The sequence below is a fragment of the Polypterus senegalus genome, chromosome 3 (assembly GCF_016835505.1).
Source record: "Polypterus senegalus isolate Bchr_013 chromosome 3, ASM1683550v1, whole genome shotgun sequence".
In the NCBI taxonomy this organism is placed as follows: Eukaryota; Metazoa; Chordata; class Cladistia; order Polypteriformes; family Polypteridae; genus Polypterus; species Polypterus senegalus.
In genome coordinates this window covers 227,426,728-227,441,810 of record NC_053156.1, presented here as the reverse complement: position 1 = coordinate 227,441,810, position 15,083 = coordinate 227,426,728, and the positions used below count along the sequence as shown (strand labels likewise).

The following is a 15,083-nucleotide window of genomic DNA, read 5'->3' as shown; positions in this document are numbered from 1 at the left end:
AAGGTGTGCAGAATTATTAGGCAGCTAGTTTTCCTTAGGCAAAATGGGCCAAAAAAGAGATTTAACTGACTCTGAAAAGTCAAAATTGTACAAAGTCTTTCAGAGGGATGCAGCACTTTTGGAATTGCTAAGATATTGGTGTGTGATCACAGAACCATCAAACATTTTGTTGCAAATAGTCAACAGGGTCGCAAGAAACGTGTTGAGAACAAAAGATGCAAATTAGCTGCCAAAGATTTGAGAAGAATCAAACGTGAAGCTACCAGGAACCCATTATCCTCCAGTACTTTCATATTCCAGAGCTGCAACCTACCTGGAGTGCCCAGAAGTACAAGGTGTTCAGTGCTCAAAGACATGGCCAAGGTAAGGAGGTCTGAAACCCAACCACCACTGAACAAGAAACATAAGTTGAAACGTCAAAACTGGGCCAAGAAATATCTGAAGACAGATTTTTTTCAAAGGTTTTATGGACCGATGAGATGAGAGTGACTCTTGATGGACCAGATGGATGGACCTGTGGATCAGTAATGGGCACAGAGCTCCACTCCAACGTGGAGGTAGGGTACTGGTATGAGCTGGTATTTTTAAAGATGAGCTAGTTGGACCTTTTGCATTGAAGATGAACTCAAAATCAACTCCCAAACCTACTGCCAGTTTTTCAAGACACTTTCTTCAAACAGTGATACAGGAAAAGACCATGATTTTACGCAGGCCAATGCTCAATCACTTGCATCGAAGTTCTCCACTGCGTGGCCAGCCAGTAAAGGCCTTAAAGATGAAGGAATAATGACATGGCCCCCTTCCTCATCTGACCTAAACCCTATCGAGAACTTGTGGGCACTTCTTAAACGCTAGATTTACGGGGGAGAAAAACAATACACCTCTCTGAAGAGTGTCTGGGAGGCTGTAGTCACTGCTCCACAAAAAGCTGATCGTCAACAGATCAAGAAACTGACAGACTCCATGAATGGAAAGGCTTATGACTGTTATTGGAAAGAAGGGTGGCTATATTGGTCATTGATTGATTGATTTATTTTTTTTGAAATGTCAGAGATGTTTATTTGTAAATTTTGAGGTGTTTGTTTATTATTCTCACTATAACAGCTGAAAATAAACAAGTGAGATGGGAAAATTTTCATTTTTCCTTTAGTTGCATAATAAATCTGCACACTAATAGTTGCCTAATAATTGTGCGCACATATGTATTCCCCTGATGATGTTCACACTCACATTTCCGTTGTGAAACATTCAGGTTTATTAACATTTTGGATTGACTGATAGCACTGTGTTTGTTCCATATTAAAATTAATCCTCAAAAATACAACTTGCCTAATAACTCTGCACTCCCTGTACGTTGTAAATACTGATATTTGCAGGCTAGTCTAGTGCAGCAGCTGAATCCCAGAGACAGTGAGGCTGCAGTGCTGCAGGGGCCGGCAGTGGTCATGAGTTGGCCGCTCAACAAATGTACGGCACTAACTGATCAGCTCCAGCATGCTGATAAATTGCACTGGAAACCAACAATAGCCGGTTGCGGTGTTCAATGAATGTACATCACCGAATATACTCGGCTCCTATGTACTGGGAAATAGCACTCGGAAACTAGTATAGCCAGTCTTGGTGGTTTAAGGATTAAGAACAAAATGGAAAACACGAGAACACTCAGCTGGAGATGCATCACAGGGTAGCAGTCAATCAGCCGCAAGGAGAAATGAATAACGCTGTAGCGGTCCAGTGCCGCTAAGATTCACACTGTTGAGAAGATTGGTCAGCAGAAGACCAATCAGAGCCACTGCAGGGACTGCTGGGAGTTACAGTTTCAAATTCTAGTAGAGTACAACGCTCTTGGATTGGCTACTTTCACCATCCCAAGCCGTGTTTTCCTCTACAGTTGCTTCTTGTTCTCTCTACAGTGCAGTATTGCCATAAAAAGGCCATAAGAAATTGTGGAGAATATTTGCGGTTTACGCTAATAATTATTAGTTAGATGCTAAGGAAAAATCTGCAAATGACTAAGGCCGCGAACCCTGAACCGCATCTTCACGGGGGTCTACTGTATAGATTATCATTTAATTACGCAGTTCTTGGTATGTACCAAAACGTATACTGTATGACACAAATAATAGACACAGCAAAAACCTTTAAAAACGCAAACATACAGTAAATCTATCAAGTGTTCATAAGATGTTTAACATGAAGATAAAAGTCCAACATGCTTAAAAAGATTTCATGTGAAACAAACATTTGCTGTTAAACTAACAAGCCTTATGTTTACTAAGCAGCAATTTCAAATTCTTCTTAACTTCTTATATTCTACTTGAAAATGTAAGCCGTTGTATTTAACAAAAGTTTGTTTACTGTCCAAATTCAGACAAACAGAGGTTGTTTTAATTAAAGAACAAAATAAAAACATCTGAATTCATTAAAGTAGCTTTTCTTGCCGTTTGTCCTGTTGCACAAGACCACTCCTCCAATTTGTGTTTCTCAGTTTATTACTCTACTTTCTTTAATGTAGAGGCTAACATCCGGTCTTTTCTCTCTCTGTACCCCGCCCCACCCCCCGGTTAGGTTGTCTTTGCCGATGTCTTTTTACAGGAAGTTTGCAGCAAAAAGACATGCTTCAACTACTGTAACACCTCAGGTAAAGGAGCACTGCAACTAAATTACCATAAAGCAATAAAAAGCCAGATACTGTACTGAAAAAACAGTTTTATATGATCAGCCAATCTGCCAATCTACCAATCACCAATTGAGTCTTCTGTGGTGAAAATCAGCCAATATACATCAAGGCATCACCAGTTTTTGACTATGAACTGCCCATTTAAAGTCTTACCACAACATCTCAATGGAGTTCAAGTAAGGACTTTGCAATTGCCAATCTAAAACCTTAATATTGTTTTCTTTCTACCATTCAGAGGTGGACTTGCATTTGTGCTTCAGGATCACTGTCATGCTGCATAACCTAACTGTGCTTCAGCTTCAGATTACAGACTGATAACCAGCATTCTCTTTCAGTATTTTCTGGTAGAAAGCTGAATGCATGGTCTTTTCAGTTATAGCATATTAACGAGGCCCTTAAGCAGCCAAACATACCCACAGCATCACACTACCACAACCATGTTTGACTATGGGCATGATATTCTTATTGTGGAAAACTGTGTTAGCTTTACACCAGATGTAATGGGACTCGCGTCTTCTAAATAGTTTCACTTTTGACTCATCAGTCCACAGAACATTATCACAAAGGTTCCAGGGGTAATCAAGATGTTTATGGCAAATGTTAGATTTATCCGATTTTGTAAACTGAATGAAACCATCCTTCTTCACACTTAAACATTTTGCCCATTTCTTAAAAATGTACATAATTTGTTCCATTGGGCCTAGAATATTGTAGATAATTAACATCTCATTGATTTCCAGCTTTGTCCCTGCTTACTTTAAACATGCCATTGTCAGCCTCTTCTAAAAACGTCAAATATTGATGGTAATTGACTACTACAGCTCTTTTCTAAACTGCATTTTATGGCAAAGATCTTAGAAAACAGTATTAACCATCTTACAGTGGCCCTTGAGAAAAACAAAATTTAAGATAAATTTCAGTCAGGTTTCTGTAGGATGCACTCAATCAAGATGGTTCTTCTTAGTGTCTCTAATAAAATTCTAAAGCATAAGGATGCAGATGAATACTCTGAGCTGGTGTTGCTGGATCAAACAGCTACATTTGACACTAAATATTAAGTGCTGTACATGCTCATACTTTTCATGTTCATACCTTTCAGTTGGCCAGCATTTCTAAAAATCATTTTTTTGCATTGGTCTTAATCGATATTCTAATTTTCCAAGATACTGAATTTGGGACTTTCATTAGAAAGAAATAAACATTTGAAATACATCAGTCTATGTGTAATGAATGAATCTAATATACAAGTTTAACTTTTTGAATGGAATTATTGAAGTAAATCAACTTTGTCATGATATTCTAATTTTATGACCAGCACCTGTATGTCTTACAGGACGTTCTCTGTTATTTGACTTACATCATCTGCTACTCTGTCCTGTGGTGAGCCCCAAGGTTCTGTTCTGGGGCCTATTTTGTTTGTCTTCTATTTAATTATCCTTCATAATTTTTGAGCACTTTTAAATGCTTATTATACTGCTGCTCTGCTGATAATTTACAGTTAATCTATGATAATTTACAGTTAATCTATTTTAAACCGTAACATGTTGTAACGTGGGGCAGCACGGTGGCGCAGTGGTAGTGCTGCTGCCTCGCAGTAAGGAGACCTGGGTTCGCTTCCCGGATCCTCCCTGTGCAGAGTTTCAGAGTTTGCATGTTCTCCCAGTGTCTGCATGGGTTTCCTCCGGTTTCCTCCCCCAGTTCAAAGATATGCAGGTTAGGTGTATTGGCGGTTCTAAATTGTCCCTAGTGTGTGCTTAGTGTGTGTGTCTGTGTGCCTTGTGGTGGGCTGGCACCCTGCCCAGAGTTTGTTCCCTGCCTTGCCACCTGTGTTGGCTGGGACTGGCTCCAGCAGACTCCCGTGACCCTGTGTTAGGATATAGTGGGTTGGATAAGGGATGGATGTTTCAATGTTGCCTATTTTGCATGACTGCATTAATGATATAAAAAATTGGATGGTTGATAATTACTTTCAACTAAACACTGAAAAAAGGAAAATTTTAATTTGTGCAACTGACAGTTTTAGATGACCTAGGCTCTGTTTCCTCTTTTGTGATATCCACTGTCAGAAACTTAGAAATCTCTTTTGGACAGACACTGACCTTTGACAAAGTCATGGTCTTGTTGCTTCCATTTCATGAACATTGCCAAACTTAGACAAATTGTTTCCCAGAGCTGAAGAAGATTCTGAATGCATTTGTGTTTTCTTGTCTTGATTGCTGTTAACTCTCTGATTACATGCTTAAATTCTCAGTTGATCACGTACAGCTGGTTTAGAATGCTGCTGCAAGGATCCTGACTAGACTGTCTAAAAGATCTCACATCAAACTTATCCTGATTTCTTTGCACTGGCTTCCCATGAAATTCATAGTTCATTTTAAACTGCTGCTTCTCACTTAACGAGCCCAACATGGTCAAACCCTTACTGATACTGTATTACTTGGCTACTGTAGCTTCATATCGCATGCAGCTCTCTGGGGTCTTTTGATCAGGGTTTGTTAGCTGTCCCACACTCCAGAGTTAAGACTAAAGGAGATTGTGTGTTTGAGGTTGTAGCTCCTAAAGTATGGAACTCATGTCTACACTTGACATCTTTCAAAGATTTATTCAATTTATTCAAACTCACCTCTATAATTTTACTATGTTTTACTGTGTATGTCTATGCACTTTTTCCTGGTCTTAATTTGCTCAATCTTTCTTTTGTGGGTTATCAAGTTTTATTGTATACTGTATGTCTAGGCATATTTTTCTTGGTTTCAATTTGTTTAAGCTAACCGTTTTGTGTTACATTGTTACTAAGTTTTATTGCGTATGTCTATGCATTTTATTCCTGGCTTTATTTTATTAGGTCCCTTTTGTGTGTGTGTCTGTGAGGACTGTTTGTAAATCACTTCGTGACATTTGTTCTTGAAAAGTACTATATAAATAAAATGTACTTAGTTTACATATGTTCCTCTTATTTAGCAGTAGTTTTCACCTTCAAACTCTCCCATGGATACCATTTTTGTCCAGTGTCTTTCTAATGGTGGAAACCATGAATATTAACATTTAATTGAGCCGAGAGAAACCTGCAGTTCCTTAGATGTTCGTGTGGGTTCTTCAGCAACTTCCCAGATAAGTTTTCTTGGAGTGATTTTGTAGGCCGGCCAGTCCTGGGCAGATTTACAACTGTTCCAAGTTTTCATAGCTCTCATGGTGAGAAATTTGTATTGTTGTCCGCATATTGATTTGGGAAAATTTTACACTGGATGCCCTTCCTGACATAACCCTCCCCATTTATCTGGGCTTGGGACCGGCACGAAGAAACACACTGGCTTGTGCATCCCCTGTGGCTGGGCTGGTTAGCCAGAAGGAGTTGCATTATGTCTATTTGGACCTGGAGAATGCATATGATAGGGTGCCTTGAGAGGAGTTGTGGTATTGTACGAGGAAGTCAGCAGAGAAGTAAGTAAGAGTTGTACAGGATATTTACGAGTAAAGTGTGACCGTGGTGAGGTCTGCAATAGAAGTGACAGATGCATTCAAGTTGGAGGTGGGATTACATCAAGGATCTGAGCCCTTTCTTATTTGCAATGGTGATGGTCAGGTTAACAGATGAGATTAGGCAGGAGTGAGTCCCTGTGGACTATGATGTTTGCTGATGACATTGTGATCTGTAGCGATAGTAGGGAGCAGGTTGAGGAGACCTAGAGAAGTGGAGATATGCTCTAGACAGGAGAGGAATGAAGGTCATTAGGAACAAGACAAAAAACATGTGTGTAAATGAGAGGGAGGTAGGTGGAATGGTGAGGATGCAAGGAGTAGAGTTGGAGAAGGTGGATGAGTTTAAATACTTGGGATCAACAGTACAGAGTAATGGTGATTGTGGAAGAGAGGTAAAAAAGAGAGTGCAGGCACGGTGGAATGGGTGGAGAAAAGTGTCAAGAGTGATTTGTGATAGATGGATATCAGTAAGAGTGAAAGGGAAGGTCTACAGGACGGTAGTGAGATCAGCTATGTTAAATGAGTTGGAGACGGTGGCACTGACCAGAAAGCAGGAGACAGAGCTGGAGGTAGCAAAGTTACAGATGCTAAGATTTGCACTCTATTCTATATTTTTAATGTTTTTCACAAAATATATCAAAATAAAGACAAAGGAACATTCAAAACAAGTCAGAGATATGATTATAGAGAAGCACATATCTGCAGAATGGCACATGACCATCTCAGAGGCACTGAAAATATCACAAAATTCAGATCAGTGTGACATACAGAAGTGGGTAAAATAAACTACGCTATGATGCTTGGGTCAGACTGTCCTTCTAACCTGAGTTGGCAAACAAGATAAAGTTTGTTACAGAAGCTACTGTGACGCCAATTGTCACTAACTGAGTGGTTGAAATCAAGATATGTTGATTGGAGAGAATTTTTACAGCTCAATAATCTTCATGGCATTGCAAAGAATTAGCACTGGTTAAAAATAAATAAATAGATAAAATCTTTCCACAGACAAATAAAACCATCACCATTGTAAAATGTGGTGGTGTGACTTTGTAGGGATGCTTTTCAACAGCAGGGACTGGTAATCTGATTAGGATTGATAGGAAGCTTTATTATCCACAGTACAATACAGATCCTGGATTAAGGCCTGCTCCCTCTGCCAGAAAGCCTAAATTGGGTAAAAAGTTTATTTTTCAACTTCACCATGACTCAAAATACACTAAAAGAGTGAAGTGTCACAAAAAAAAGAAAACTGATGGCCTTTTGTGGCACAGTCAAAGTCCTGGCCTTAACCCGTCAAACATCTGCAGTGTGGCCTAAAAATTACTGCCGAACACTGCTCTCCAAGTAACCTAGAATGGGAAAATAATCATGTTGCATAAAATTAATGGAGACTTCTCAAAAAAAAAAAAAAAAGACTACTTGCTATAACAGATGTTGTTCAACAAAAACTGAATGGGATGAATACTTTTAAAATGGTGACATTTCAATTTTTATAATTTATTCTTAATAGTCTATAATTCTCTTTTTCTGAGGAACACTGGAGGAAAGAGAGTTTGACTTTCAAATAAAAACTGATGATTGTGACCATAGTCTGTATGTAAAAATGAATACTTTTTCAGTTATTATATATGGAATGGTGCAGAGTGGCAGGGCCCCGGGGGTGGATGGGATACACCCGGAGTTCCTCAAGGCTCTGGATGTTGTAGGATTGTCTTGGCTGACACATCTCTGTAACATCGCATGGACATCAGGGACAGTGCCTCTGGATTAGCAGACCGGGGTGGTGGTCCCTCTCTTTAAGAAAGGGGACTGGAGGTTGTGTTCCAATTGCAGAGGGATCACACTCCTCAGCCTCCCTGGAAAAGTCTATTCAGGGGTTCTGGAGAGGAGGGTCCATCAGATAGTCGAACCTCGGATTCTGGAGGAACAGTGTGGTTTTCGTCCTGGTCGTGGAACAGTGGACCAGCTCTACACCCTTAGCAGGGTCCTGGACGGTGCATGGGAGTTTGCCCAAACAGTCTACATGTGTTTTGTGGACTTGGAAAAGGTGTTCGACCGTGTCCCTCTGGGAATCCTGTGTGGGGTGCTCCGGGAGTATGGGGTACCGGACCCCCTGATAAGGGCTGTTACAACCGGTGTCGGAGCTTGGTCTGCATTGCTGGCAGTAAGTCAAAACCGTTTCCAGTGAGAGCTGGACTCCACCAGGGCTGCCCTTAGTCACCAATTCTGTTCTTAAGGCCCCAGGGAAGACCCAGGAAATGCTGGAGGGACTATGTCTCCCAGCTGGCCTGGGAACACCTCAGGATTCCCCCAGAAGAGCTAGAAGAAGTGGCCAGGGAGAGGGAAGTCTGGGCATCTCTGCTCAAGCTGCTGCCCCCGCGACCCGAACTCGGATAAGCAGAAGAGGATGGATGGAAGAATGGATGGATGGACAATGGTGCAGAGGTAGCACTGCCACCTTATTGATCTAGCTTCCTGGGTCCAAATCCTACACTTTGGCATTGCACAGGAGAAGTATGCTGGTTAGTGCTATGTCAGCATAGTTTACATTTGATTACTCCAGTTTTGCTCCTGCACACCAAAGACACATAAATTCACCTAAATGGAGATTCCAAATTGTCATCTATGACAGTAGGTCCTGTGGCACAGTGAAGCACTGTTTAGCAAGGTTTCCTTACTTGTACTAAGTTCTAACAAGGATACGCTGTGGACGCCCTCTCTAATGGTCTTGAATTGGATTAAACAGTTTTGAGAACATACAGAAAGGTTTTCCAAGAGCTTTAGGTTTAAGCAGACACATTCTGCCACCTTGTGGTATACAGAAAAAACAAATATAAACAAAGCAACATTTACAGCATAGGGCAATATATTCATTACAAATAATTTACCTATATAAAATAAAAAGATATATTAAGAGTCACAAAACCTAATACAAATATATGTAATAGAAGTACATTTACATTTAATCCAAAAGCCTATTTAATACCCTTAAAAGTTAATCTCAACTACACAGAATGTCCATCATAAATTAGAATGTTCACCTTAGATATACCTAAGCTTTTCCAAACAATTCTAAACTAATTTGTATCCAGTGTTATTATGCAAAGATGCTCAGAACTTTGTCAGAATAGATTTAAACCTCTGAGTTAATCAACTTGTATTAATTTTTTCAATCTACTTTAGGAAAAACTATACCTTGGACATAACTGTATAAAGAAATTAAGCAATATAAAAGTAATTGGTTCACGCAAACAGAAACTGCATTATGTTTTGGCAATATTATGTGGTTTATATTTCTATTCATAATTTACTTGAAGCGCTTACTACTTGACAAAATACCCTAATACTGCTACATGTCTTTTAAGTGCTATAATATGTTCATCATATGCAGCACAGGTTACAGGACAAGATGTTTATTAAGCACTAAAACATACAAGTTAAGACAGTATAATAAATTATATAAATGCGCACATACCACCAAAAAAGAGTCCAGTGGCTGTGCACATTCTCCACTGTCCCTGGTACATGCCAGGTGCTGTTGGGCTATGCATCTGTACGCTGACATCAGCAATTTCCTGCGGGTCAAGTGATCTAACCATCACCATGTTCACATGGCCAAACTGATCGCCTCCCACATATTTAAGACAAACACCCGGAGGCCACGATTCTGCACCTGCAAAACACAATCAATGAATACAGAGTAAGTCTGTTATACCTGCATTTTTATCACTATTTAATGTAATATTGTTTTTTTATCAGTATGCTGCTGCTGGAGTATGCGAATTTCCCCTTGGGATTAATAAAGTATCTATCTATGTATCTAATTAACATGACAAATTCTTTAATTTTTTTACCTGCTGAATTCAGTTCACAGCTGCAGGGGCCATACCTCATCCCTGTGACACTGTGTCCAAGCTGTCTTTGTTTGCATTAGGGTAATGCATTAGAGTTATTTCACAAGCACTGGCATGGATAACACACTTCTAATTGACATCTTTTTTAATGACAAAGTCTGCCTACAGTCACAGATATTTTTTTTTTGTATCAGACCTTGTTGGTTTAGGATTGTTGGACACCCAATGGGTCTAAAGAAAAAGCATGAAAACTGATACTAAGGAATATCAGAAAAAAGGTGCCGAAAAAGTGAGAACAACAGTTAGATTAGGAAAGGCTTCAAAAATTTCTTACATTTTTGGATTTCCACCTGGTCACTGAGGTCTCAACAATCAAGAAATGGAAGCTGATGAAAAAGGATGTCCGTCAAAATTAAACTTCTTAACAAGTAGGAAACTTATGATGGCCTAAGGAATCAATAGTCACCTTGAAACACCTACATAATTCACTGACCAAACATGACAAAGGTGCATCAGTTAAACAAATCAAGACAGATTGCTTTAAGTACATGAAACCAAAAATTGTGATGTGTCCCTAATATTTTTTTTCAGATAAACTAAATATTGACACGATACACTGCTTTTATTATTCGTAAGTAGAGGTTCAAAAGGTATGAGCATTTGGCAGGAATTTTACATTTTTTAATTGGGAGAAATTAAATTTATCATTGTTTGCAGTGGTTAACTGTTTATTACCAACTTAAATTAACACTTCAGTGTCTGTGGAAGTACTAAATATTACCTTAGGCACATCTAAGTATGTCTGAACAAGTATTGTGTAAGAGAATAAACATACTGCACACTTCTGGAGAAGTCAAGGAGAGTGTAAAGATGGTCTTTTGCCAATTCCACTTAAAGGGGAAACTAAACTGTTTTTTTCTCTTTTGTCACTAGATTACTGATCAATAATTTAAACAGTAAAGGTTAAAAATTTTCCACACCAATTTAAAAAATAAAACTCAAAAATTTAAAGCCAGGTCAAATGCCTGAAATCCTAATAAAAAAATAAATAAATAACAGATTTGTCAAAAAGAGAATCAGACTCAAAATCGGAGGTCTTCGGCTGACTAAATGATTCTATGCTGTATTTCCTAAAGTTAATTTGCTATGCTATATAGTGTACAGGTCACGTTCAAAGACATCATTGACAAGGCAAAGAGCAGGAAGGGAAAAAATTCTACAATTCTCCACATAAAAAAGCAAGGCTATGTGCCAAAATAATGAATGCCGCCATACAGCATACCTGTGCATGTGCGTGTGGTATAGTGGGTTCGTGGCTCAGAATAAAAGGCCAGATTTAAATAAATAATTGCCACATTCGCAGCTTAAAGAGGGTGTGTGGTAGTGTGGCCGGAGAGGTTCCCGGGCTCGATGCGGGCTTGGGTGTTTCCACACTGAAATGCACAGGTGTGGGATCTCCCATGTCCGTGATTGATGCTGGGAGCTACTAATCACCGCAATTGTGCCACTTCACCATCATATATAGTAGGAGTGCGAGTGCAGAGGGAGAAGAAAAAGTTCAGAAAAGAGAAAGGAGGTTAGAGGAGGAAGAAGAGGAAGCTGGAAGCTGAGAGCTGGTGTGGGTGTGAGCAAGTTCGTTGGTAGTCGCAGGGAGCTGGGAAGTGAGCCCTAGCGGAGTGTTTAGCTGGCACCCAAGGGCAGGTGGATTGTGTCACTTTTGCCGAGTTTTGTAGATCGAGGACAGAGGCTCCCAAAAGTGAGATGGGGCATGGAGCAAACCCGCATTGTCACAGTGTGATGCATGAAATAAGGGTAATATGGCACACATGCATTTTGACTTTTCAATAAGTGAAATTATTAACCCTAACCCAAAGATGACTGCCCTCTAACTCAATATACATAAGCCAGTCCAAAGAGGGTGTATCTATAAATAAAGCTGAAAAGACTAACTTATATTAAATGTATTGCTGCCTTGGCATAAGCATTCAAGAACAACATTTATTTATATAGCACAATTTCATACAAATAATGTAGCTCAAGTGCTTTACATGATGAAGAAAAGAGAAAAAAAAGACAAAGTAAGAATTAAAATAAGACAACACTAATTAACATAGAATAATAGTAAGGTCCGATGGCCAGGGAGGACAAAAAAAAAAACTCCAGACGGCTGGAGAGAAAAAAAATAAAATCTTCAGGTGTTCCAGGCCATGAGACCGCCTAGCCCCCTCTGGGCATTCAAACCATCCCAATACCATTTTGTCTGTAGTTATGTACTAAAAATGTTTGCATCCCTCAACTACAACAGTCTCTTCAGGAATATCAATTCAGTTAACAGCACCCACAGTGAGACATGTAATTTTGTTATCTACTTAGTGTGCTAAAGACAACAATCCATGCATGGAAGTTGGATTATGTGAATTTCCCCTTGGGATTAATAAAGTATCTATCTATCTATTTTTTTGGCTGTCTACATCCAAACAAAGTACCTTGTGTATTAGTTTATAGACTGACAGGAAGCTATTATAAATCAATATTTGGAATGACTATTAGGGAACTACTTCTTATGTCTTCTGTTTATAGACACTTGGGCAATATATGAAAAATTGTTAACTTGTGCAAACCAGGACATTGCAGTTATACTAACCTTACATTCACTACACTCAAGGCTTTATGACATGACTTTATGTACGGTACAATGCTTCTTTAAAGGTCTAGAACCATTATTGGAATTCTTTCATGTTACATTGTGACAATAAATAACAGTTATTCTTATGTCTTAATTTTTTATATAACATACAAAGCCAAAAGGTCACAAGTTATTTATACACTCATGAGAAATTCTTGCCAAAAAGGAAAAACTCTTGTATGCTAGAAAACATTTTACAGCATCCTTTCCAGACAGCTAAGAACACTCAGTTTGTTAGCACTGCCATATGCTTAAAAGCAAAGATTTATAATATTTTTCCAGTCACTCATAAAGACAAAATCAATTTTAACTGCAGGTAATATTAATGTGCTTTGTACTTTGACAAATGAATCTAATGTAAATCATCACATTTAAAAGAGCAACAATTTTGCAGGACATAATCACTGCTTATATCACATCAATAACCTTAAACACTTGATGCTTTTAAATTAGGAATGTCAAACATTCAAAAGTCTATTTTCCCACTCAGCCATTCCAGCACAGGTTCACAGTTAACAATTAAGACAGCAGTGACTTTTCAGGATTTTGTTTCCCCTTTTTGGGACTGAACATTTTCAACAATGAATCAATGTTCCCTGCACCTGGTAAAGTGTAATCAAGACACATTTATGCACCATCCACATCTGTGCGTCATAGGTTTTTTGAATGGCTTAATTGTTTGTTTGTTTTTTTTTATTTATACAGAGACTTGGCATTCAGAGAATTGGCAGAGAAGTGTTTAAATGTAAAATTTCATTGCTTGTTTAAACATATACTTCTGTATATTTTATAGGTAACTATTGGTAGGGAAGTAATTTGTACCTATTGTTTAAATAAAAACACCTTTTAAGCCATTTGCTTTAATGGGGTGGGGGGGGAAATCAACTACGATGATACCTCATACTACTACTACAGTATATAACACCAGTATAAAGATCAGCTGTCAGTATTTTTTGTTAGTTATTCATACAAAATAAATGATCTATTGGTATACTTCTAATTCAAGAAGCACTAGATGTAACTCAAAAACTACTCCTGGATTTTACAATCAGCACAATCTACATCTGAGAACAAAAACAAATGAAGTAAAAACTAAATTTTTCTGTTTAAACACTTTAATATATACATCCAAGCTAACATAATGTATTTTCAGTGTAAGTATGCAAATAGGCATGCAGCATTTCTGCTGTCTACAATACACAGATTATTACATTTTTTTGTGAGAAGCTCCAGCACACAAAATGGTGACACTTCACACAGCTCTCCTTAATTTTGTTACATCTGCATTTTTTACCTGGCATTGCATCTGCACTTTTTCAGAGGCTTTGATTTATTTATTTTTTCTTAAACGGTGCCATATAGCCAAATTCCTCATTGTGTTTGTCCTTCCAGTTTCAAAGTACAATCTCAGATGTATCAGTATCGTCATGTCAAAAGAGCAAGGAATTTTTTTTATTTTTTTTTTTTGCACTGCTATGTCTGTGGAAATGCTGTAAACACTATGCTCTTTTCCCACAGCCTGTTCAGTCCACTATGTCATTTTCTCACAAAAAAAAAAAAAAGTGAGTTCTTATCTAACTGAAATAACAGTGGCTTGGATATTTTTTTTCAGATTTATCTATGTCTTCATCACATGTAGTGAAACATGGTGAGTGATTACAATTGTGATTTTTTTGGTGAATACTGTAAAGTTGCCTACAAAAGACAGATAGTAATTCACATTTGGGCAGCAACACTTAATAATATCAATTATAGGGACAGGACAAGATTTTTCAAGGTGTAAAAAAAAAATGTAAATGTATTCAAGTACAAGCCAAAAGAGAAGATCAGCAATTCACACCTTGTGCGCCAGCCTATGGTGTGAAATTGTGGTGGTGGGTGTACTATCAATTTAACATAACCTTACTAACTAACAAATGGCTCTTATACTATATAAAAAAAACGCTTATTTCAAATATCAATATGTCCCAATCAGGCATGGGAAAAATTAACGTTAATTTTTGCACTTAATGCATCCTGTTTAACGAGATTTAAAAAAAAAAACCTGCCACATTCAAGGCAGGCAATGAGGCAAATGCTTCAGGCTCTAGTTTGGTCAGGGAGTCATTCTCATGTTTTTTTTTTTTGGTTTTTGTTTTTTTAACAATATGAAACAATACTACAAAAAAAAAGTGCTTACCTAAAACATTAAATACACATTCAGTACTGTATTTATATACTACCTACATTTAAAAGGTTTACAATTTGTTCACAATTATACCACATGTCAATATGTAGCACTTCTTTCATTTATTTATTTTAATAACTTTTGTTTTTTGGTTTTTTTTTGAAAGGGATGGTAGTGAAGAGACTTCACTATTAGAGTCATGCACATATGTGGAGC

At 38.1% G+C, this 15,083-nt stretch overlaps 1 protein-coding gene across 1 annotated transcript in view; it reads right to left on the bottom strand.

Annotated features, from left to right (window-relative positions):
• Window positions 1–15,083, bottom strand: part of ilrun (inflammation and lipid regulator with UBA-like and NBR1-like domains) — an 82,298-nt gene that overhangs the window by 26,708 nt on the left and 40,507 nt on the right. The window contains exon 3 of the mRNA XM_039748684.1: window positions 9,636–9,833. Coding sequence (XP_039604618.1) covers window positions 9,636–9,833 — 198 coding nt within the window. The remainder of the gene's footprint in view (window positions 1–9,635; window positions 9,834–15,083) is intronic.